The 24187-nt window shown below is 43.2% G+C and overlaps 2 protein-coding genes across 9 annotated transcripts in view; one reads left to right on the top strand and one right to left on the bottom strand.

The window, feature by feature from the left end:
• The first annotated feature begins 3737 nt into the window (after positions 1-3737).
• Positions 3738-8131, top strand: kcnj1a.1 (potassium inwardly rectifying channel subfamily J member 1a, tandem duplicate 1). 2 transcript variants are annotated; one of them, XM_037077152.1, is made up of 2 exons: positions 3738-3863; positions 6172-8131. In XM_037077152.1, the coding sequence occupies exon 2, from the start codon at positions 6190-6192 to the stop codon at positions 7309-7311; it is 1122 nt and encodes a 373-aa protein (XP_036933047.1). In that variant the 5' UTR covers positions 3738-3863; positions 6172-6189; the 3' UTR covers positions 7312-8131. The 2 variants fall into 2 exon arrangements, with proteins under 2 accessions (XP_036933047.1, XP_036933057.1); XM_037077162.1 differs by lacking the exon at positions 3738-3863 and adding an exon at positions 5990-6033.
• Positions 8132-10430: 2299 nt separating this feature from the next.
• The window catches only part of fli1 (Fli-1 proto-oncogene, ETS transcription factor), a 35555-nt gene continuing 21798 nt past the window's right edge, over positions 10431-24187 (bottom strand). For all 7 annotated transcript variants that reach the window (XM_037081518.1, XM_037081512.1, XM_037081527.1 and 4 more), the window contains 5 exons: positions 23189-23257; positions 15804-15863; positions 14817-14876; positions 13848-13895; positions 10431-13666 (listed from right to left, as the gene is read on the bottom strand). In XM_037081518.1, coding sequence (XP_036937413.1) covers positions 13137-13666; positions 13848-13895; positions 14817-14876; positions 15804-15863; positions 23189-23257 — 767 coding nt within the window. In that variant the 3' untranslated portion in view covers positions 10431-13136. The remainder of the gene's footprint in view (positions 13667-13847; positions 13896-14816; positions 14877-15803; positions 15864-23188; positions 23258-24187) is intronic.

The raw sequence follows: 24187 nt of genomic DNA, 5'->3' as shown, positions 1-24187 counted from the left end.
ATATGTACATTACACCCAAAGGCTCAAAAAGAAAAAGAAAAAAAAAAAGATCATTATAATCACAACAGCTTTCTTGTTTTCTGCATGTTTACATCTCTGGATGTTACAGAAAACGATGGTTTTGCACAAACGCAAGCTGAAAATAAGGAAAGCAAAGTGCACAGGCATCTTCTAAGAAATGCTTCGCAGCCTATGTTTGTATTATCACAAGGGGCAAATGCTTTACAAGCACATTGCACAGCTTGGGATTTCAATGCTTGGCATTTAGCACTTTGCCATTTTTACTCTCACAATGATGGATACGGAATATGAATGCTCAGTGACATGATGACCCAGCAAAATGGCTGTCACCAGTGTACAGCCCCCTCACTCTCCTTTCTCCTTACACACACAAACACACACACAAAAAAACATCATCCCCAAAGTATAGACCTATTCAGTTCAGCTCAACCAGATCATAGAATATGAAGCCACATGGTGAATGTTAAAACTATGCATTGCCAAGCACGCCTGAATCACAAATCAAAAAGGAGAGAAATTAAGAACACAAAGCCTTCATTTCTATTCACACCAGAATTAATTAAAAGGTTTCAGTCCAACGCTCAAGGCTACATTTCATGATTCATTCTGACAGCATTTGTTTTATTTGTTTAAATATATTTTTTTTTTTTGTTGATAAAGAGCCAGATGTGGCTTGCAACTAAACAGTCTTTAAAAGGAAAAAAAAGAAAAAAAGACATAAATTGATGGCCTCGAATAGGTTTCTAGAAAAAAAAAAAAAAGGAAATGAGAAACTTATAACAACTTATAATCAGAGATTTCCCTTGCCTGGAAGTTGAGCCTTGAAACTGATTTTTGACTAAGACAGGTACAGAGAGAGTTCCAGTACGCATGAGACAGAAATGACTTTATGTTTATTTATTCTTTTCTCTGTACCTGCTCCTCAAAGGTCAGGGCACTGTCAAAAATCACACCTGGATTTCTGACCACAGGCATTATGGTAGATCACAAGTCATTTTAGTGTTTTAAGAGAAGATTTATGATATAAATAATTTGGTAGAGATATATAAACAACAGTGCATCTTGTGTAAATCTGGGGCTATAGAGCCTGTGACTGTGATAGTCACTGGTCACATGTGTTTTTAACAGAGCTTACCATAACATTTGTTCAACAGCATGAGAGAATGTCATCACAGTTGTCTGTTTGACACACAAACACACAATGTAATCTTACGTCAATATGATCAGCAACGTGTAGAGACACGTCTTCATTTGATCTGCATCCTCCTTTGTTGCCGTGCAACTCGTCAGTAGTGAAGGTTAGCAGATATCACTGATTACTGACGGCTGGCAGCCTCCTGGCCGTTAAGTCCATTGACTGAAACTGATACAGAAACCGGTTGTATTCGTTTGGGAGCTGCTACTGGGTGAAACTGCTATTGTTCACTATCACTTTGGGACATCTGAATATCAATGGTACTTAAGGGCTGACCGCATAACCATGTGCTCCTTATCAGTGACCCCGTCACCAGAGCTTGCACTAATGAATCAAAACAGGTCTTACCAATGCTCAGTATGGTCTTTGATATCCTTGTGTTTGGAGATATCTAATCCTACATCAGTCTCTGATGCAGCATACTTTGTTTGTATGTATAAGTAATGCAGTACAATTCCAATTTTTAATGCCATTATCTTTTTTTTAAAAGGTGAACTATGAAGTTTTGGAGAAGATGACTGATCATTGACTGTTTTTTTTTTGTTTTTTTTTTGCCAAAAAATAAATAAATAAATAAATAAACAAACTGTCTTCCTTTTCATTGCTGACTAAACAACCTGACCTGAGAGGACAACACACTTTTGCTTTGTTTATATTTGGCGGACCCCTGCCACCCTTCAAGCAACAAAAACAGTGTCCTGGGACCTTATCTTCCTCTGAGAACCCCTGGATTATTCCGTTATGGAAAAAAAAAGAATATTTCTTGACATATTTTTAAAAGAAAAATCAGAGTTTGAATGACTTCTACGTAGTGCCCCTTAAGATCAAGAGTTTGGCTAATTGGAGCAATTTGGAACCATAGATAACATGATTGACAATTAGACAAACTGATTAGTTTTGCATTGCAGTTTCCTTTTGATTAAACAAACACGCAAATCCCATCTTGATTTAAAACAACTTAATTACAAATTCCTTGTATTAACTGCACATTATAATCAACAATCACTTAATTTCAATCTATGTAATTTGATTAAAAGGTGCTCCTGTAGCTTCTTCATGACCAGTTCTGCCAACATTTCTACTCGTAAAGTATGAAAACAGTGTGATCGTATCTGCTGTACTTATCTGGGGTTGTTTTGTCATTATTACTCAGTAATAGTCTCAGATTGCATTGCTATCAATCGAATGTAGCCTCCACGGCTCTTAAGCTGCTAAACCAGCCCGACAGTCGGTGCAGTTATTTGGATTGGTGGCGGCCGGATCGAAAGGGGATTAAAAACGAGTGAGCCTGTCAAACAAACAGGCAAATCACCCTTGAATAAATGCGAAACCTTGTTATCCTTTTACAATAGCATGTATTTATAAGAAAACAGGCAAGCCTAATCTTGTTGTGTGTCAACAGTAATGTATTGTGGCTGTCAATAGAATACACATTCTGAGGCATGAAAGGTAATACAGCGGCCTTTTCCGTCACTTCTGCGGGGAACAATGGAGCTGAAAAACGACTCCCATCCCGATTCACAACTTTTCTCCCCTCTGCATTCACAGCACCTTCCACTCATGAACTGATTTGGTTCGTGGAAGGCCCTGGAGAGAGCGGTCTGTTCGGATCTGGAGCATCTTCTTTTTCATCTCTGGGGCCTCTGATGTCTCTCTCCATCACCTATTTTTGTTCTCCGTCCCCATATTCCATTGCAGCACAGCTTTGTGGTTGGAGAGGGGAAAGTGTTTGTTGAAGAAGAAGACTGTGAAACACTGATGTTTGATTCAGAGTGACAAGGCAGTGCCTGGGATGTGTTAAACACATTTTTATGGTCATAATTCTCAGAGAGGTGGAGGAATACATGCATAAACAAATGTGAGTTGGGTACTTCTTCTTTTTTTTTTTCATGTCATGAGCACAGCTTTCTAGTCCCAGCATTGTGAACAAAACATGTTAACTGTGAAAGTCTTATTACTCCCTCCCATTTGATTTTAGTCATACAGCCCACATCTTCAGCCTTCCACTCCTGCACCTGCCAAATGCTAACAAGAACTGAAAGTGATTTCCTTGTAACACGCCAATAAAACTGTGTGTGCATGTGTACATGTCTACAGTAAATAGTAAGAAACAGCCTGTTCGTCACAGAGACTCAGACAACCAGAACCATAAGCAGATGCAGTCCTGCAGGTTTCGCCATCAAACTGTCCACATTCACTTCATTTCTAGAGTCGATTGTTCAAAGCCCAAATTCAGATATGGCAAATGAGAAACAACCAGCGGTAATTCTAGAGCCTGCAATGCACTGGGAGTGTGCCGAGTGCGGAGGATAGAGGTCAGCTTGGCCCTTGGTGCCAGGTGTCTGTGGGGTAAACAACTTATCAGAGCCGGGGGAAGGGTATGCATCTGTGCGTGTGTGTGTGCTTGTGGGCGGAGGGGTGCTTGATGTGTCTGTGGGCGTAAACATCACCTGTCTGATTCCAGCACACCGTGACGGGACAGTATAAATGCACACAGGTGTCGGTGGACGACATGAGAGGAGGACACACCTAAACGGCCTCAATCAATTGTGAACGAGAGAGACCGGCGGAGAGGAGAGAAAAGTGCGGCTTGTCATTCGTTCGTCTCTGGATGTGCATCAAACTGCCTTCACTTCAAGTCATCGAGGTGAGTGCACTTTGAGGAAAAGGTTCACCGTAATATTTTGATTTTTGAGTTTGATTCTCAGCTGGACCACATTTTGGCAAGAACAGAGTGAAAATAATCTCTTCGTGTTAACAGTTAAAATAGTCATTTCATAGGATATACAATAGTCACTAAGACTGTTTTGAGTAAAAGAATGAATGAATAAAACAAAGGTGCTGCAAATGGACGGATCAGTGTTTACATGTCTACTGTTACCGTATGAATTACCTCATTTAGCTGGTTTGTGCCACACTGACAAAAGAGAGCATTTACCACAAATAAGCCATTAAGGCTCATTAGAGTCTTACTCCACTAATCTCCCTTTTAAATCAAAAGTATTTGCAAAGTCCCTGCTGCATGTGGTATTGTGTAACAATCACATGCCAATTGATTGATGCAAATACCAAAGTAGATATCCCATTTTCATTTTATAAGAATGGGCATTAAATACGGCAGTCGCAGCATCATAATGAATAGAAAGAAATAGGTAATCTGATATAGTATTGTAATGGAAACATGTCCATTTTACTGGCAATTGATAAATCAAAGGCAGCACTATCCTTTAACAGGCTATTTTTTGTTTTTGTTTTTACTATAATGGATTTTCTTTTAAAAATCAGTTTACAATAAGAAGGTCGTAAAACTCAAACGCGTTTAAGGTGAATTTAAATCTGTTACAGACATAAGAGCCTCAAACATTTAACCTCGCGCTGTAATACATTTATTGTAATGGCTCAGGGCCTGTGCTCTCTCTCTGTCATACCTTTATTATAGCAAAAAAAAAAAAAAAAGTCTCATTACAGGCAGTCAGTGACTACCAGTAAGGTATAATCAGAAGGTCTGCGTCAAGGCAAAACACCAAAAATAAGTCGAGTACAACTCAACAAGTGTATTATCCTCTCAAGGACTCTTTGCATGCACAGCAATTGCTGGTCTTTGGTTGAATGATTTATTATATTTTGACTGTGACTCCTCAACAGTTGACGTTTGTCGTATTGGTACGTTTCCCCGCATAAGGGTAGTTATTTTCTCATGCAAAGCAATAATTTAGAGTAACTTCTCATACATACAATTAAAATACAAAATACCTGAAATTATGCCAGCGCGTATCTTGTTACGGGATGAAAAACATGCTGACCTAATGATTAGGTGTGGTTTGCTTCCAAAAAGATGAAAGCCTGCAAACAAGCTCCACAGTGTGATTATCAGATTTATTTTGGCACAATGACTGGATGTGAGCTTTGAGGGTTGAAAAACAGAAACATAAACTGTCTGCACTGATCGTTTTGTACTACTTCACACTCACTAACAAGCACGCCATGATCCAAATAGTTACTTTGCATGACTTGGCAAGAACAGAGGCCATACTTATTTGGAAACCTCTGCACAGCCAATACTGCCAGTTACCATCCATCAAGCGCCAATATTATGAGAAGCTAGAGCTTGAATAAAGTCAAAGATTGTTATGCTTGTGAGGCAGCTGGCCCTCTGGCAGGGCTGCGTAAATTATTTTAATGCCACGTTTATTTTTGCGGCATTGAAGCCTCGCAAACAAAGCTGATCCTTGTGTTGAGACACTTGCACGGGACCAAAGATCCCAAATTATTTGGTTTATTTAGAGCACTTATGCGCCACACTTCAGTGGAAACTTGTTTCTCATTAACTTCAGGTCTTTACTGCGGTGCTGCATCCACCCAGGATTACAGCCTTTCAGTGAGGATGAAACCTGCAGCGGGACAGAGCTGCATGGAACACGTGAGGCTGTACGTGAGCAGTCCACAGTGAGGGAGCAGCTATGTGGGGAGAGCAGTGGAGCGTTTACATTTACATTACCTCTGACATGTTACTGTATGTGGCAGCTTATCCTCCTTTTGACATCTCCCTCTCAGCTCCTGACAGGCCGTGCGTCTTGACATTCCACTGTTTGATCGTGGCGAATTACAGTGTTTAAGGATGATTGACACTTTGAGAGGGCCTGTGACTGGCTGGCTGGTTAAATGACCAGGGCTGCCATGAAAAACCCTGTCAAGTATAGAACCTTAATGCACATTCATGTAAAGACATCATCTGCCATTGTTGGGTCCGTAAAGGCCTGCTGGGGGTCCAGAGTGCAGTGCCTGTTCTACAAGGACAAGTTTGTTCACATACCAGAGTTTGTATTCATCGTGTTGTTCACGTCTGGGATCGTTGATGGGATTCATTATACCTGTTTCTACACACAACTGCTTGACGGCTGGTTACCTACAAAGTACTAACACACAGTGTATTTTCCTGTTTGATTGTCTTACAGGTTGTGGGCTTGTAGAAAATGTTTGGATTTTTGAACAAACGTATCGAGGAATGTTTGGCGGAGCGAAAAAGCCGCAGGACCAGACTAGTGACCAAAGATGGCCGCTGCAACATTGAATACGGAAACATCAAGTACAGCACACACTTTGCATTCCTGGCTGATTTCTGGACCACCTTTGTGGAGATCCGCTGGCGTTTTGTCCTCCTCCTCTTCATCGCTTCTTTCACCCTCAGCTGGTTCATTTTCGGCCTGCTGTGGTACTGGATCGCCCGCAGCAATGGAGACCTAACTTGGCAAAAACCCCCATCAGGCCACACGCCATGCGTTGATAATGTTGTAGGACTTACAACGTCGTTCCTCTACTCCCTTGAAACCCAGACAACGATTGGCTACGGTGGCCGAGCACTCACCCCTGTCTGTCCTGGTGCTGTGGCCCTTCTCGTCATCCAGTCTCTCCTCGGAGCCATTATCAACTGCTTCATGTGTGGAGTCATCCTGTCCAAGATCTCTTTACCCAAAAAGAGAGCTAAAACCATCACATTCAGTGACATGGCTGTCATCAGTCCCAAAAATGGCTCGCTTTGCCTGTCGATCAGAGTGGGGAACCTGCGCAAGACCCTGATGATTGGAAGCCAGATCTATGGTAAGCTGCTGAGGACAACCGTTACACCAGACGGGGAGACAATCATCATGGACCAGGTGAACATTGACTTTGTGGTAGATGCTGGGAAAGACAACCTCTTCTTCGTATGTCCTCTCACGCTCTACCATGTCATCGACAAAAACAGCCCCTTCTTTGAGATGGCGGTGGACACGCTCCACAAGCAAGACTTTGAGCTGGTCGTCTTCCTCGACGGCACCGCGGAGTCCACCAGCTCCTCCTGCCAAGTCCGGACCTCCTTTATTCCCCAGGAGGTCATGTGGGGCTACAACTTCTTGCCCATCATTTCTAGAAGCAAGGAGGGCAAGTACCGAGTCGACTTCTCCAACTTCTCCAAGGTGGTGCCCGTGGCCACCGCACACTGCGCCTACTGTTTCCACAACATCAAGGGTCACCATCTCCACTCCAGAGAGGGACAAGACAATGAGGGCTTTGAGGTGATTGATATCCACGATCCCCCAAATGTCACTAAGATGTGAGAGGATGGACTCATTGCAATGAACATTTGAATCTAAGACTGCTAGAGACAAGTCCTGGAGGAAGGTGGGGTTACCTAATGACATACAGCACATTGTGTAGCATATAAATATAAAGTAAACCTACTTATTTGTTATTCTATTGTGTTGAACACAGATAAGACAGCCGTCTGTGGGTCAGGTCAGTTATTGTGAACCATTTGTATGTAAAACCACACCTGTCACTGTGTGCTGACCAGAAACCTGTTTTCAAATGTCAGGCCAGGTCATGCAAGGAGGCGAAGCTCTAATTCACGAGCAGAAAAGAGAGATTTCCCCAATTACGAACGCATGGATTGTACACATCCAAACAAAGACAAGGGCTTCTAATTTACCTCCGGCCCGGCACATTTGGGTTCACTGTGTGCAGGGAGAGGCAGAAAAAACAAGGCAAAATGTATTAAACTGTGTGTATAAATCTACTTGAAGGAGCAGTGTCGTCAGGGCATGCTATTGTCATGGGTGAGAAAAAAGATAAAGCGGTTGCTGAATAATTCATGCTACTGTAAGCTGCTGTACACAAAGAGACACTTGGACTTGAACCATTAGGCTATTCGAACACTGAAGCACTAGCAAGAGGTCGGACTCAGGGGCCACTCTTTTCAAACAGTGGGTGATGTACTTACAGTTTTATCTCCGTGAGCGAAGACATCGTGGGAGAGCAAAGTTCTCAGGAAACACTTATAACATGGCTGCATACCATACAGCCCTGATTATAGTATAAAAATACAGTCTGTTTGTATGATCTTTTTTGTATTTGATCTCAGGGGAAAGATACACTGAAATAAAGGCTATTTTTGCATTCAAAAAAATGTCTGTGTCATCATGTTCTCTTCCTAACCGCAGCGCATGTAAGGACTGTGATCAAAAAGGTCGAAGTGATGTAACGACAGGTGCCATCCCCTATCGCGGCTTTTCATCTGCAAAGACAGTGAAGTTGTGACAGCAAACAGGGATCCGAACACAACAGAGTGGAAGTGTTTGGGAGATAAGAGCCGTTGCTTATTGCACACTGATTTGCCTGCAGTTTCTTGACATGAAACCCTAGCCCTGCATTTACAGAAATAACAGTACACGCTGTGCTAGAATGAAGCTTCAGCAGGTGTCGTTTAGATGGACCCACCACTTTGACTTCTCTAACGAAATGAAGATCCTCAGAGTCTAACATGTGTGTCAGTGCGGAGAAACATTAATCAAGGTTGGGTTAAAGGATTACAAATATTATGGACAAATATGTGAAATCACTCAGCGGCATGAACATGACGCATGCTCCTGGAGCATATTTGAATAAAACAAATAAGCCCACAACTGCACCTCGATGGCTGTTCACCGTGTCCGTGACACATATTTTTGTCTGCATGGTTCATGCGGACTAACGGAGCTGTAGCTGTCATTTAACACATACACTGTGCACGCACACTGGTTGTAAATGTGCCAGCAATGAACATCTGAAGCTGTGTACGGAGAGGGAATGAAATGACAGAAAAAAAAACAAAACAGGAAACACTGAGGAAGCCTTTAAATTGAAGCACTGTCCAGCCTAAAGGGATTTTATACCTACAATTCCCTTGCTTCCACAGATTCTGGCCTCGTGTAATCTCCCCATTCACAAGCTGAAATAACTGTAAAGGGTAGTTTGTCAGTGTTTCCACAATGTCAAAATGGAACTGAAGGTGTCACGGTAAAAAAGAAAGCCTGTAAAGATGGAGCACTCTCCTCACCCTACTATTAATTCCACCCGTGCTGTACGTCTTTCCCCCGGGAATGATTAATGCTTAAATTAAACACTCAGCTGCTAATTTATCAGGTACAGCCAGCAAGCACCAACACAGTCTAATGTTTATTCTAACATCATTAATATCCTGCGATTAGAGTGGACAAAAAAAAAAAAAAAATATGGAGGAGCCTCAAAGTAGAATGCCATACAATTCAGCAGCACAGTGAACATCATACCCTTTAATGGAGGTAAGACTCATTGCAGGAGTGTTTTATTGGACTCAATTAGGTGTTCCTTGTCATGGTTATGTATACACTTCATTACATTTCAGTCAGATAGCAAGCCTTTCGCTGATGATCGAGATCACGTTGCTTCTTTACAAACTGTAACGTTATCTTTCTGTGAAACACATAAACATGTGAATGAGATATTAAGTGTCAGAATTCTTTTCAAGTATTGATGCATGCTTTGTTTGAATATATTGCATTGATGCAGACGCAGACATGGCTGGCTTGATCGAGGAGGAGCAGAAGGCTGTTTGCTACCTGCAGGTGTAGAATCAAATACACAAATGTAATACATTGCTGCTCTCTTAAAGGAACAGTTCACCCAAAGGTGGAAATTCAGTCATTATATACTGAACCTATGCCTATGCCGATGGAGAGTCAGGTGAAGTTTCATAGTGCACAAAACCTTTTCTGGAGCTTCGCGGCAAAACAGTGTGAAGCATGCTCCTAAACAGCTGAGGGAGATGGGGACTTATTTTAAAACAGCATGTCTCTAAGTGTCCGGAAGCCCCGAGATCCCAAATTGATTTGAAAATATGTTATTTACACGATCTTCACTGTAGCTGCTGAGCTAAAAGCTTCAGCACCAACACCATCTGAAGTGGGTGAACAAGCTCAGCTGGGTTTTGAATGTATAAAGTGTTTTCAAATCCATTTCGGGTTCAGAGAATTGAATAATGCCAGACAAGCTGACCTAAGATACCCTTACCACTTTTTTTTCACACTTCAAAACAACTCACCATCTACTTCAGAAATGTTTTGCTGACTACGAAACGTCACCTGACTTTCCATCAGTGTGGGGATGAGCCGATAATTACTAAAGTTTCATTTTTTGGCAAACTGTTCCTTTACAGGAGCAAATAGGAATATCACACAATGACAATATGTAATGCTTAAGCAGGGAACTCACAACATTTCAAACTTTTGCCTAGACATGTATTGTGCAAAAAGGTAAGTGGCTATCGACAACGTACTGCTTTTGTAGTTCTTTAGGAGGAAAAAAAATGTACTGATGAAAAAACACAGCGACTGTGTTTTCATTCGTCTCGGCGCTCTAGTGAAGCTACAGGCAGGCAATGGAAGAGAGGTAAAAACATTTATTTTGTCACATTTTCCTATACAAAAGCCCTTTTTCAAAAGGTATTACTTCATACATTGCAGGAATGACAATAATAATAATACATTGGTTAATTGTAAAATCATACATATATATATATATATATTTAATATCCAAAATACATTGCATATACGAAGTAGCACAGATCCCTTTTCTTTGATAATGCATGTGAAACATGGAAGTAAAGGGTACATTAGAATAGTTTCTTTATGCTACAAATTACATGTTCCCTTTTTTTTTTATTTGGTCTTTAAAGCTATAATTTTTCAGGAGAAGCTGGTTGTGGATATGAATACTGTTTGTATGATTTTGCATAAAATACCTGAAATTCTTTAATGCAAAGGGAAAAGCCACCAACTCCAGGGCCGTTTGGTACAATGCATCATAATCACATGTTGCACACAGAGTAAAGGAATCCCTGGCGACTGGATTACGATTCAAGCAGGCATTTGTGGTTTGGGGAATACAAGGAAACACCTTGAGTGCATAAGGGCACTTAGGAAGTTACAACTGAATCTCAGAAATAATAACACTTACAAGAAAACCAAAAAATGTTAAAATGTATTGCCCAAATGTACAGATATAAAAACAAAAAACAAAAAAAAAACAAAAACGCTTAAAATGCTGAACAAACTACTTAGCAGAAATGGACTTTAAAGGTTTGCATTTTTGACCGAGGTCAACTCGTATTAATTCTCTTGACTTTTTATACTGTCACATATGAAAATAACTCTGCATAATTTATACAGTAAGTTGCTTTAATGCCTAGTTGTCTGATGCTTATAAAATAATAAAAAATAGGTCTGACAAACGCACAGCGCTTGCGAATCTGAGGATTTCTTTGTTTCATCTCGTCATACTTTATTGGTTTTGTTCTCTGATAAACTACTCAGTCCCAAGTAATTTATTTTCTAAAAGAAAGGAATACGTTTGCTATTAACAGCTTTGAACACCTGAAGATGGATATGTTTTGACATGACATTAACTACACGAAGATGAAATCCAACTTGAGATTCATGTGCATTTTCGCTGGGCTTGAGATCAGTGAGATACTAAGATTCAAACACACATGCTGCTCTCAAACTAGGATCCAGCCCTGGTAAAAACAAAAAATGCAACTTAACTGTCTATAACGTGACTTACTCGCCGAGCCACTTCTCTGTGCTGACCTATACGGTCCTGACTGGCCTACAAAGAGGAAGGAGACAGTGTGGCAGCTGTTAACGTCACTTCAAAATCAAAAGCTGTCAGATTTCTGAGTGAAACACGGATTAAGTATCTCGCTATGCATCTTAAGATGTAATGCTGTTTCGTCTATAATGAACAGAAAATATATGGTATAAAACAGCAGTTCAGGCACGGTGAGGGTTAGGTTTCTCGTTGTGCCATACACTAAAACTGGATGCACTCGTGGCACTGTAAGGGATAGAGGTCTTACTCTGCCAAAAACAAAGGCACTTTTGTGTTTTAGATTCGGATATGTGCAGCAAACATGGTGTTACAAATCAAGGAATGATATTTTTTTTTTCTTCGTCAAACAAAATGAAAAACATCTGACAAATTTGAAATTTTCGCTGCAGGGTATCCCGCCCCCCCCCCCTTTTTTTTTTTTTTACACGCGTTTCACAAACCAGAAGACATTCACATTAATACTGACATGGTCGAGCAACAAAACATCTGGAAATGGCATGGCTGAAAGGCAACAACATGGCAAACATTTAATAGCCTGGTGTGTGGGCCCCCCCTGAAAACATCTGACCTGGGTTGAATTATTGTTGCAAATTACTTCAATTACATGTTGACTCAGCTTCCCCGGCACAGTCGAGTCGACTCTACACATCGGCCATCTTGAACTCCACACACAGAAAGCATTTTCAGTAACCGAGTTGACCCAGGTCAGCAAAACATACAGCGCTTCCTTCTCCAGCATTTAACTCTTCTCTAGCCTTCCAGTTTGGAGGATAAATTAAAAATCGTGGATGGCATATTCCAGTTGCCAAATTGCATTCAGTGCTGAGAAAAGTCCATCTCTTTGAGAGCTCCTCCTTGTCCAGCGAATTCCAGGAGACTCTCCACACACATAAAAGAGTTGCAGATGGACAGACAAGCAGACAGTGGAAACAGAAGGCTAGATGTGGTGGGAATAAGAGACCCCGACGCAGATGCTTTAAAGCATAATGTACATAATGTACTGTGGAGGATGTAGATTGAGACCCATGAATAATAGGCCCATGTCTGGCACTTTAGCGTGGCGATGAGGCAGACAGACGCACTTTGTTCTCCCTGTCCTCAGGCTTTGGTTTGGCAAGGTTCTGAAAAAGGACACCCATAGGTGCAGCTTTTTGGGAGGATGGGAAAGTGAAAGGCACAGGAAAACTCAGACGCACGTCCAAAAAACATTATCAAACAGTCGCTAGTCTTGTAAAAGGTAAGTAGTATTCCATTTTGGACCATAGCATCCAGTTATTTATAGATTCTTACAAATAAACAAACAAACAAACAAACAAAAAAAATCTCCTTCGAATTGATCATCCTTCATTCAGGAGTAAAATTCCGCTTCCTCTATAAACTCAGTCTTCATCGATTTGGCATCATTGGGAGTGCAGGTCAACAATTGTGGACTTAGTTGTGGGTTTTATAGGGTGGTGAATAGTCGGAGTAGGGTTGTCTAATAGTAACTACCAAGGTGGGATGGCACATGGGTGTTAGGGTGGCGGGGAACGTTTGGGTTGGGGTAGATGCCTGCAGTGGGCGAGCTCCAGTACGGAGCGGTGGGTCCAAAGAAATTGGAGGAGGTGACGGGCATGGATGGAGGGTGTGGGGATACAAAGTTGACCTTCTGCTGGTGGGCGTGGTAGGAAGGCACATAGGCTAGGTCCGAGGGGTACTTATACATGGAGGACTCGGTGGGGTGCGGCTGCAGCGCCTGGGCGATGCCATGGAAGTCGAACTTGTAGGCGTAGCGCTTGCCGTGCACCTTGGTCATGATGTTTTTATCATAGTAGTAGCGCAGCGCGCGGCTCAGCTTGTCGTAGTTCATGTTGGGCTTGCTCTTCCGCTCGCCCCAGCGCCGCGCCACCTCGTCCGGGTCTGTCATCTTGAACTCGCCATTGGTGCCCTCCCAGGTGATGCAGCCGGCGTTGGCGCTGTCAGACAGGAGCTCCAGGAGGAACTGCCACAGTTGGATCTGACCTGAACCTGATGGTGGACACAAACAGCGGTCACATGCAAAGCCTCATCCAAGAGCTTAACATTCACTGTTAACAAATCAATTGTCTAACCAGTGAGGCCTGCAGAAAATGATATTGTTTAGAAATGTTCAGCTGGCTATTGACAGCAGATAGAGATGCATTAAAGATGAGTATGCGTAAACACTTACCTGGGTTGGCAAGGCGACTACTGGTGGGACCCAGAATCTGGTAAGGATCTGTGGACAAAAGGAGAGCTTTTGTTGATCTACAATCTAATTACTGTGGCAATATAATGGTATGTTACACATACTAATGAGAGGAGAGTAAAATGTTAATGAAACCGAGGGGCACTGTCCTACACTGTCACTGTAGATCATGGAGGTTTACAGTTATAGTTTTCTTAAAAAAAAAAAAAAAAATGAGGTGGCCAGTAATCTTACAGTAAGACTGCCAAACCAGTAAATCATCGTAAAACAAGTTAATATAAACATTAATTAGTACGGAAGATTGAAGACAAAATAAACATGTCACTGAGCAACGGCAGATGATATTAATTTCAATTACAATCATTTGAGAAAACCTCTTTATTGCTTTTGCTCCTATTATGATTTTTCAGGTTGAGTAAATCAAAATGTTCACATGTGAAACACTGACAGAACGAGAGAGCACCATGTGGTAGAGTCTTAATGTGTTTGGACTGCTGTGCTCTGCACACCCTCTACATAATGAGCTGACCAGGAAAACCAATTACACATGCTAATAGGTGTGTGGCTGGGAGGTAAGAGAAAAAAATAAGTACAAACACTAGTACACACTCGAAGCTCGTTGGTAGACTTCCAAACGGTCCATTATTGAATTGCTGATGAACCACTTGTAAACAACTGGGACCATTTCACTCTTGATCTGTGCTTACCTGCGTTATAAACATCACCAATTTATCACAATGCGCCTGCAAACCAAGCTTCACTGTAATCGATCAGGCAGCCGAGCACACAGAGGAGATACTGGGAGCTTAGAAAATATAATTATCTGAGTAATGTCGAATAATCGTGCTTGAGGGAGGCCTATATCCAGGCTAACAGACTAGCTTCAAGATTTCTTCGTAAAAGAGGTGTGCTGATAGCACACAGAACAGGAGATACATTGTGGGTCATTACCTGGCTGAGCTCTGGGCTGCTCAGTGGATTTGGTCACATTCTGAGTCACCACCGGTGAGCCTGCAGAGAGAGAGAGAGAGGCAATCAGTTGAGGAGGAGAGCGAGAGGGAGACTGAGAGAGACTTAGATGAAAAAAAAAAAAAAAAAAGGTTTGAGACAACATCAGCAGGGTGGCTACAGATAACTAGGCTACACAAGTTGAAGGCACGTCAGCAGAGGTCCAAAGTAAATAAGGCAGTAGTTGGCGGCTGGATGGACTGTCTCCTCATGTTCTGACAACAGAGGCTGTAATCTGTAGGAGTCGGCCCGACACGTCTAGACTCTGTGGATGTTGGAACTGCCTCTAGTTTGATGTGGACTAAATAGCGCTTGCAAATAATCTGCTGCGCAGAATACACAAATGATAAAGTTTCAGCAAAATCAAAGCAACTTAGTACGTTTCTTGTTCGGCTGCTCCTCTAAAGTCTGTAGAAATCATTACAGCGGCGAAGGAGGACGTGGGGAGAAGTGGTGTAAAGAGCGACAAGTCTGTATAGGGAGTAGTTCAGGGATGGACAGCCAGGTTAAACAAGCACAACACTTTTGATCAGGATGCAGCTGTTCCTGTGGCCTTTTTAACAGAAGTTACTGAGATAACGTAGTGACCCTAAAACCATAAGGTTTTTCTAAACCTAACCAAGTAGTTTCAATGGCTAAAAATTAGCAGAGTAGTTTTAGTACCTAAAGACTAAACTGGTATATTTAAAGGCTAAAATGTAAAAGAAGTGCCTCAAAGTAATCTAGTTGTTTTAGACACTTGAACTACTGAGGTAGTTGTCTTGCCTAAACCCAGTTAAGCTTAAGTGCCTTAAATTAACCAAACTATGACAAGAAGATGAAGGTTGTTCGCTGCAGTGGGAACTGTGATATATGTCCTTTTGGAAGATCGACCTAATCGTTATTTTTGGAGGATGTGTTGTTACGGCCATGCTATCTTTGTGTCCTTACCTTTGCCACTGTGCATGTTGTTTGACCATCCTGTCCGCCGTACAGCATCATATGAAGGGTCTGACAAAGAGAGAGAGAAAAGACGGGCGGACAAAGTTTGAGTGTGATTAAAAAGAATTCCAGTTTGCTTTGTTCAAAAAGGCCGGAAATCAAGTGTGGTTGAGTCCAATCTCTAAACTGTCCTGTGCACGTGACTACATTCAGTGTCTCATTTCATTGTGTAGCCACAGCAAAAAACAGCGAGACCAGGGCCAACCAGCATCAATAAATCTATCAAAACATGGTTTGAGATGCCCTTCACAGGATGTCTGGACACGGTAATGTGGTTTTGTTTGGCACATTGTGATGGTTTTAATATAGATGGCACAATCTTTGACAGAGGACAGTTGGTTGAGTAGCTTGCAACACTCAGACCACAAACAAAGGGACCGGTGCAAATTAGCGCACAGCAGGACAACGGGGACGCACACACAGACAATGCATGCGCATGATATTCACCCTCATCCCTCTCCCCAACGCAAGCAGCTTTTATGAGTCCTTGACAGCCAGCCAAACTGGCCCCCGTCTGCATGGGTTCTACCTGCTGCGGTCCAAACCTGACTGAGTGTGAAGCTGGCCCGCTTCCAGCAGCAATCAATCACCCTGACACGAGCAGATAAAACAGAGGATGTATCCTTCCCCTGGCAACATCTCAAAAACACCCCGGTGTGCTCACAGTGCACCTGGCCAGAACCCGTGATTGTCTGGATTATTGTGGGCTAAAACAGTTCAAACGGTTGCCAGAATACAGGGACATGTGATGCGCACTGTAGCCAGATAGGCATTTCACTCTGTTGTGTGCAACACGCTATTCAGGGTGTTATCATGATCTGCAAATCTTTTTGTCAGCAGCTTGTTTCTCCCAGAGGGCGGCGGATAGAGACAGTGTAATGGTGATGACAGAGGTTGTCGCTGGGATAAGCAGGCCGTTAGAAGGTCAAGAGGCAATCCCGTTTCCCATCAGCGTAGGCGGAATAGTCTAGAAGGGGGCTTATTAAAAATCAAAGTTGGAGGTTTGAATCCCCAGATTTTAAAAAGGGCAAGACCCAGCTCTGCCGCAACCACTTGGACACCATTTTTTTTTGTGTAGACACGAAGCATGGAGTGACTAATAAACAGCATGATGTGCTTGTTTAATACACCATACCTCACAGCATTGTGTTTTTACACAACATGCATGATTAATTACCTCAGTAGATCATCGGCATGGTATGTTTTGACGTTACAGAAGCGAGGGAGTGTGTTGGTCCCAGACTTTAAATGCATTCTCTGTGTGTATCTGTGTGTAGGTGTTTGTTTACCCAACATTAATATTTATGTTGGTTTTTTTTTTGTTTTTTTTCTCGGAAATTATCCTCCACGAAGTTCTAACCGGTGCGTTCAAGTTAACTCGTGTGCTGGCGAGCAATAAATCATTGCAAAATACTTGCAAATTCACGTTGCAGATATCCTGAACGCTCGTTTAAACTTTGCAGATCTTATGTGTGTTTTAATTCCCGTAACAAAAAAAAAAAGGATAAAGTCAATTAATTGTAAGGGTGGGGTTCTCCTTCAGATGAAGGTGGCCGTCTTCATTCCAGCGACATGTTTGACATGAAATGCACCATCATGTGCAACCACCTCTAAACATTGTGCAACACTGCCCTCGTGTGGATCCCGACATATTGACACCTCAGCCTGTCTGAAATGAATCCCAACAAATAATCAAATACGCGGAACAAAACTTTAACCTCATTTCGTCCCTGCAGCACAGCTGAACTCTAGATTAAGCTCTCTAAAACGGAGTTCACCTGGTAATCTGCCAAACAAGTTCTGTTGCATTGTTTTGCTTATTTCATAATCCACTCATGAAAGTGTAAAAAAAACAAAAAAACACTTCAAATCCAATTATGCGTCTTGTGTTACTTTCAAAGGATGCTTTGTTGCCCTGTTTTCCATATCCCCTTACTAGCAGAATACCCACTGATGGGAAAACTTCCTGCTGCTCCGGGACCTCTTGATCTTTTCGCTAATTTCTAACTTTTTCAACTCTTAACCCCTGACGTTTCAGCAGTGGGCCCTGTTCCTGTCTGCGGGCTGCGAAGTTCTCCGTGGCTGACAAAGGGGGCCGGTGTTCGAAACGTGCAAGTGGACATAAAACTCACGGTAAAGTAAAATGAAGCATACGAGGCCTGCAACAAAGCGTACGAGAAGTGCATAAATTAGAGCACGATCAAAAGAAACGAAAGAAAGGAGAGCGTAATGGAGGGAGAGACACAAAGAGGGAGAGGAGGGACAAATAACAAGCGGGCTGCCGTGGCTCAGCGGGGCTGTCAGGTTCAATCTGGTGTGGGCCGGCAGGATAGCCAAGGAGCAGCGACTGGGGGAGAGTCCTGGGAGACTTGCGTTTCCTGCCTGCCTCGCCTGCAGACAACCTCTCTTTGTTTTACTGGCCCTTTTTTCCCCTCTGCTCACCGCCAGCCCCCCCCCACCACCACCACCACCATCCACGCAACCAACCAACCCACCCACCCACCTCCATCCACCCTCCACCACCCCGAAAAGAACACAACAGGGCTACCTCCATACGAGCGGGCTGCGAGCTACATAGGGGGATGGAGGATGGAGGGGGAGGGGGAAGGGAGAATGAAGGCGAGACGGGAGGGTAGGTGAAGGAGCCGAGGTGAGAGAGAGAGAAAGAGAGAACGCCGAGAAGCAGACAGGAGAAGATGGAGACAGTGACGAGGCGCGTGAAAAAAACAAAACAAAAGGGGGCCTTGAAAGAGAAAGAGGAGGCGAAGAAACCTAGGAGCGAGAGGAGGAGAAAAAGAAACAAGAACAACAAAAAAAACAAAAAAAAACAGAGTCAGACGAAAACACAACTTTGGAATTCGAAAAGAAAACAATGGCAGAAAACTCTGCTACTGTCTGCTGGATGCCAAGTAATATGGGCTCATCCGCATTGTGAGATACCCCCTCGGGGTAGTTATTGGCAGCACGTAACATTAACCTCCTAAACTATTTTCCCTTTACAGGCACGCTTCCAGGCTTCCACCGGTGCATTCGCTGCGTTTCAGGGTTAACTTGACTGAGCGAAGGGCGGGGAAAGTGGAAGGAAGAAGCCGCAGAGGTAGAAAACGAACAAAGCCCAAGTGGTCGTTGGGGGGTGGGGGTGGGGGTGCACTCGGGACGAGCCAGGCCACGCAAACACAGACACAGACCCCGAAATGTGCACACACAGAGCCGCCTCTTCCCAAACCCCCCCACCACCACCACCACCACCTCCTTCATTTTTCCAGGCCTCGCTCTGACTGCGACTTGAGCCAGTTTCCACTCTGGTCTGGGGTGTGGTGCACGCTCCTGGGAGACTTCGACTGCAGGACCAGTTAGTCAAAACAAGGCCCGAGCGCTAGACAGAGAGAGAGAGACAGAGAGAGACAGACAGGGAGATGTGGAGAGCGACGGCGAGGGAGAGAGAATGAAACAACTGAGCCGAGGGGAACAGACAGACAGAGAAGGAGAGAGCCGAGCCGTGGACTGTTTTTAACCCAGAGTCTGAGCCAAGGAGAGAGAGAGAGAGAGACCCAGACAGGGTAAACTTTTTTTTTTTTTAATACCCGTAATACAGGTGCTTTAAAAGCCATCTGTTTGAGGACGGAGCCATTGGAGGAGGAGACTGATGGCAAAGTACGGGAGTTTAGACACGATGAGGAGACAGTGAGTGCACCAGAACACAGAAGTGAAAAAAAAGAAAAAAAGAAAGTAATGAGCGCACATAAAACACACTCGCGCGAGGGATTTCTGAGGGCAGAGGTTATTCACTAGTTGACCTCTTTTATAATGTTTTATCCTGAAGACAAGATTTGCGTCTCTGTTTAATATTTTTCCCCGAAAGAGGAGCGATGCGTAAACCAAAAGTCGCAAGTGCAAGAAAGCTTGACGCACAACGGCCACCAATAAATACATTCGCAGAGGTGAATCATCATCGTCTCCGCTCGTTCGCTGAGAGAGCAGCGGAGAATATGAGTGTCCTCGCTGATTTCATAGCAGCGGCGCAAACAGAAGCTGAAAAATTGAAACAGGTACAAAGGGGGGATTCAAAAACAGCTATGAAATAATAAAAACAAAAAAAAAACATTAACACCACTTATATTTACAACATACACACAATCAAAGGCAGTGTCGACACGTCCTGTGACACATGCTGCACCAAGACATACAGGAACCCACCCACCCACACACACATGCCTATCCACAGGCAAGCTGTAGACACAGACTTTAGATACACACACACACATACACACACCCTTCCATAGCTGCTGCATTCCGTGTTTTATATGCTCTCTTTTATTCATAACATTGCATTTTACACCGCCGAGTCTGGAGCAGATTAAGGGTTGTCTCCTGCTGCATGCTCGTGCTTACTCTACCCCAAAGAGCCTGAATGGTATTCGACTGTTCTCAAAAAGGCAATATATGAACCTGAACATCTGGCAACGCTGGTCTGAGAAAATGTTGATAAAAGGCTCCTCCCGAAAGCCAGGGCCACTCTCGTCGCCAAGTCACAACGTCCCAAACTCAGACTTTGAGCTGGCGTCAGTGACATTTTAGAATATTGATTGAAAAAGATTGATTGGAAAGTAGTTTACCTGTACCTGTACTGAGTATTTCCATCTCTCTCCACTACATCTTACAGGCAGACATTACACCGTGCTTCTGTACGTCACTAATTACTTTTCAGATCCACTGTTTTCGTCTCGTTCCTGCCCGGTGAAAACAATGTATCTCCAAATTTTCTGAATTAGTTTTTTTTTTTCTCTCATAAACTGAAGGATGACTTGTCTGGAGAAAATTCCCCTGCTTCTACTGGTAAATAAACTATTTATAACCCCTCTTGAATAAGCTGGAAAACGCATCGTCACAAAGCTAAAAACCACCTGTTCTCTGTCGACTTTTCGGAGTTTCGTGGCTCTCACAGGAGAGAGACGTTACAGACGTGATGATCTGAGAGGATATTATGCACTGCTGTAGATTAAACTACAAAACAGCAGATAAGGTAGCTAAAATGTTCCCAACCCTGGACACTACAGCAGTAAACTGCATCGTATACATTAATTCAGCAGTAATATTAATCAGATATGGTAGAAAAAAACTTACAGGGAACATTTGACTTCACAACGAGTACTTTCATTTTTCACTTCAAGCGTCTATTTAATATAATACTTCTATTGAAGTGAGGTTCTGAATTCATGAGTATTTCCTCACATCATTTTATGGTGAATACAAAAGAGCAGTTCTAAGCAACATGATTTATATTAAATTGTGTGGGTATCTAACTGATAACTCCCCATCTTTCTAAAAGTCACCCTGTTGGAGACGTTCCTCAGCTGTACATTAACCGGGATCCCGGGACGCAGCCAGAGGCGCAGCCGGCGTTACAGGAGCTCATAATAGAAGTCACCTCTTGTGAGAGGGGAAATGCTGTTGAAGGGAGTGACCCTCTATTCCTGCCAGTCCAAATACCTGCCGCTGAGAACCAGGAAGAGCGGGGTCGGGGGGTGACTGAGCAGAATCTTATCTGGCCTGCCCATTGGTCTATTGGTATTGAAGCTGGGCGAGACCAAGCACGCGGCCTGCTAACGCTCACCACTGGGGCAGATAGAGCGAGGCCGAGGGCATTCTCGGACACTTATCAGACCCACTGTTTCCTCTCCTCCTGCCTTGATAGGGCCCCTCATCCTGTGAGCGAGGCTATCACTGTTATTGCAGTCCTTTCTCCCGTCTCTGGTGGTGACACTATATAGCCGATGTAAAGGATGTGTAGCTCTTTTCTTTTTTCTTTCTTTTTTTTTTCCTTCTCGTACAGATACGCAGCGCAGCCTTCGCCCGGCTCTGGTTGTGTCAGCACAAAGTAATGTTTGTAGAGTGAAAAGGTATCCAGAGGAAAGAGACAATCACTCTGGGCCGCTGTGGGCGTTGTTCTGAGAGACTCAGCTTGGCTTTTGCAAGGATTTGACGGGTGAGACATTGCAACAGGTCTCGTTTTGACTGCTGCTTCTTCACTTTGCTACATATCTGTTGTCAGCAAAGACACTGCGTGGCTCTGACGGTGAAAAACACCAACAAAAAAGCCAGAGTGACATATATTTTATGCTTTAATTCACCCCTAAAAATTGTATTCATTCTTTCTCTAATGTGCCTTTCGAAAAAATATACGTCAGTATGACAAAAGAACAATAAAACAAACACCAGACCGATATCCATTGAATTAGATTATTAAAAATCCCCTCTACAGATGTATTAAGGCATGCGTGACAACTCTCTAATGTGTATGTGGCGTTGTTTTTGTGGAAAAAAAAAGTACAACAACCCCACTGGAATCCTCATTTCACACGTGTAACTGCTGTGCATGTTGAACACAGATTCAAGGCTTCCCAACTATTTGTGATGTCACAAATCATGCTCGTAGGCCCCTCTGACTGAAGGGGGACTTCAAGCGCATCTGATTCATGATCAAGTGAATTACTGTTGCGGTACATCAAATCATGTGTTGAGATCGATATTTCTACAGGCCAGCATTCGCTCTGCCGCGTGTTCAAATTGGCCTGACGACCTGTGTGTTTCATACAGAGACAGTGACAGCAATCTCATAAAAACTCGCCCAGCATGCAATGCACGGTTTCTCATCGTTTCGCCTCCTGTCATCGATTGACTCACGCCCGCAGCGGAGACCAGCTTACAAAACTCATACGCTCTTGTCTGGTCTGAAGCGGCCAATCAGGCTCCTCTGCTGCGTTTTTGTCGCTCACATTGTTGCTTCAGCACCTGTCTCTCCGGCACACCGCCTCATTCACGTGCCTCACATCCCACTTCTTCCCCCCCCACAATCGCCACATTCACCGTCTGCCCTCGCCCCTGCTGCTGTGGACAGAACTCATCAGCGCGCCGCTTTTGTCTTCCTGTTAATACGCCTCTGCGCCGAGGCCGCCCCTCCTGAGCTAACCGCGTGTTGTCACAGCGTTCAGGTAGCGGCCCTGAATAGCAGCCGCTTGGCTCGTATTATTTTTAACGACACAAAGGGTGCACCTGCGCAGAGCTTTGTCGCTGGCAATCAGTGCTCTGGATTTGTGTGAGAGGTCTGTGTTCTCAAGTGTGTGTGTGTGTGTGTGTGTGTGTGTGTCCACTCTCTGTGTATCCAAAGCTGGACAGGCACTGCGTTCGTGTCTTCCATTCCTCTTTTCATCTCAGGCAGTCAAACCACTCAACTCGCTCCCCTGATATACAACAGTTACATCAACTTAAACATACATGCACAGATGGCATATATAGTATGTAAAGTATTAATAATTCAAAAAGTGTGTCCTTACCCTCTTTGGCAGCCAGGCGTGGGGATGGATCTGTGTGAGATGGTGTGTTGTAGGATAATGATGAGCTACCTGTAGTCAATGAGATAAAAAAATAAGAGTATAGTAAGACAAAACACTGTACCATCCATGAGTCTTGTAAAGCATAGAGACAAATACATTACATCTCATCCCAAAAATATAATCACAGTGCCACCATTTTGACCGTGATTCGCCGATATGATCATATCTGCATCCACATTTTCATTTTTTACTGATACAATCTCATTAAGTCATGATGGTGTGACATTTGTTGGGCTTTGAACCAAACAAACATGTTTTTCTCACATCTGGCGAACAAGCTTTGTAGACCCCAGCATCCCTGCAGCACTACAGTGTTTCATTATCATGATACTGTTTTGTCACACATTTTACCTTTAAAAAAAAAATCAGCATCTAGGATTTTCATAGAGCACTTGGCTGTACTGGGATTTTGATTATATTTTGATTTGTTGTCCAGCTCTTATAATGATAAGCCTTTAAGGGAAAATGCATCTCGGAGAAACCTGAACGCAGCACCGTCCTGAAGTCAGTGACAATAGCCAGCAGGTGGCAGTAGCAGGTTCAGCTCAGTCACTGTAAAGCACCTCCACAGAGCCCTTTTTCTTTACTTGAATTGTGTTCCTGTTTTGTCTTGAAAAATAATCTCAAAAGAAAAATAATCCTTGACTCATAAATCTCGTTCCAAATAAAAGCAAATCCAGCACAGACTCAGTTCATGAAATGTAGTAAAAAAAGAAAAAAAAAAAAAAAAAACACAAAACAGCCTGTCAGCATTTTAACTGCAAACCCTGCTCCTGAATAATAAAGTCAGAGAGGCAAGACTGTGCATATGGCTGCCTATTCATTTCACCTTATGGAGCAGAACTGTGCGCTGCATTCCTCCACTTACACAGGCACCCTGGGCGGCACCAAAATGCTCTCTTAATTTTAGCTGCCCCCAGGCATAAATCAGCGAGTGGA

The sequence above is a fragment of the Acanthopagrus latus genome, chromosome 2, assembly GCF_904848185.1.
Source record: "Acanthopagrus latus isolate v.2019 chromosome 2, fAcaLat1.1, whole genome shotgun sequence".
NCBI lineage: Eukaryota > Metazoa > Chordata > Actinopteri > Spariformes > Sparidae > Acanthopagrus > Acanthopagrus latus.
The sequence above is the reverse complement of the archived record's forward strand: the minus strand, read 5'-3'. Positions and strand labels throughout refer to the sequence as shown.

Excerpts from the sequence above, each read along its gene's own strand:
- kcnj1a.1 (XM_037077152.1), top strand. The coding sequence starts at position 6,190 with ATGTTTGGATTTTTGAACAAACGTATCGAGGAATGTTTGGCGGAGCGA.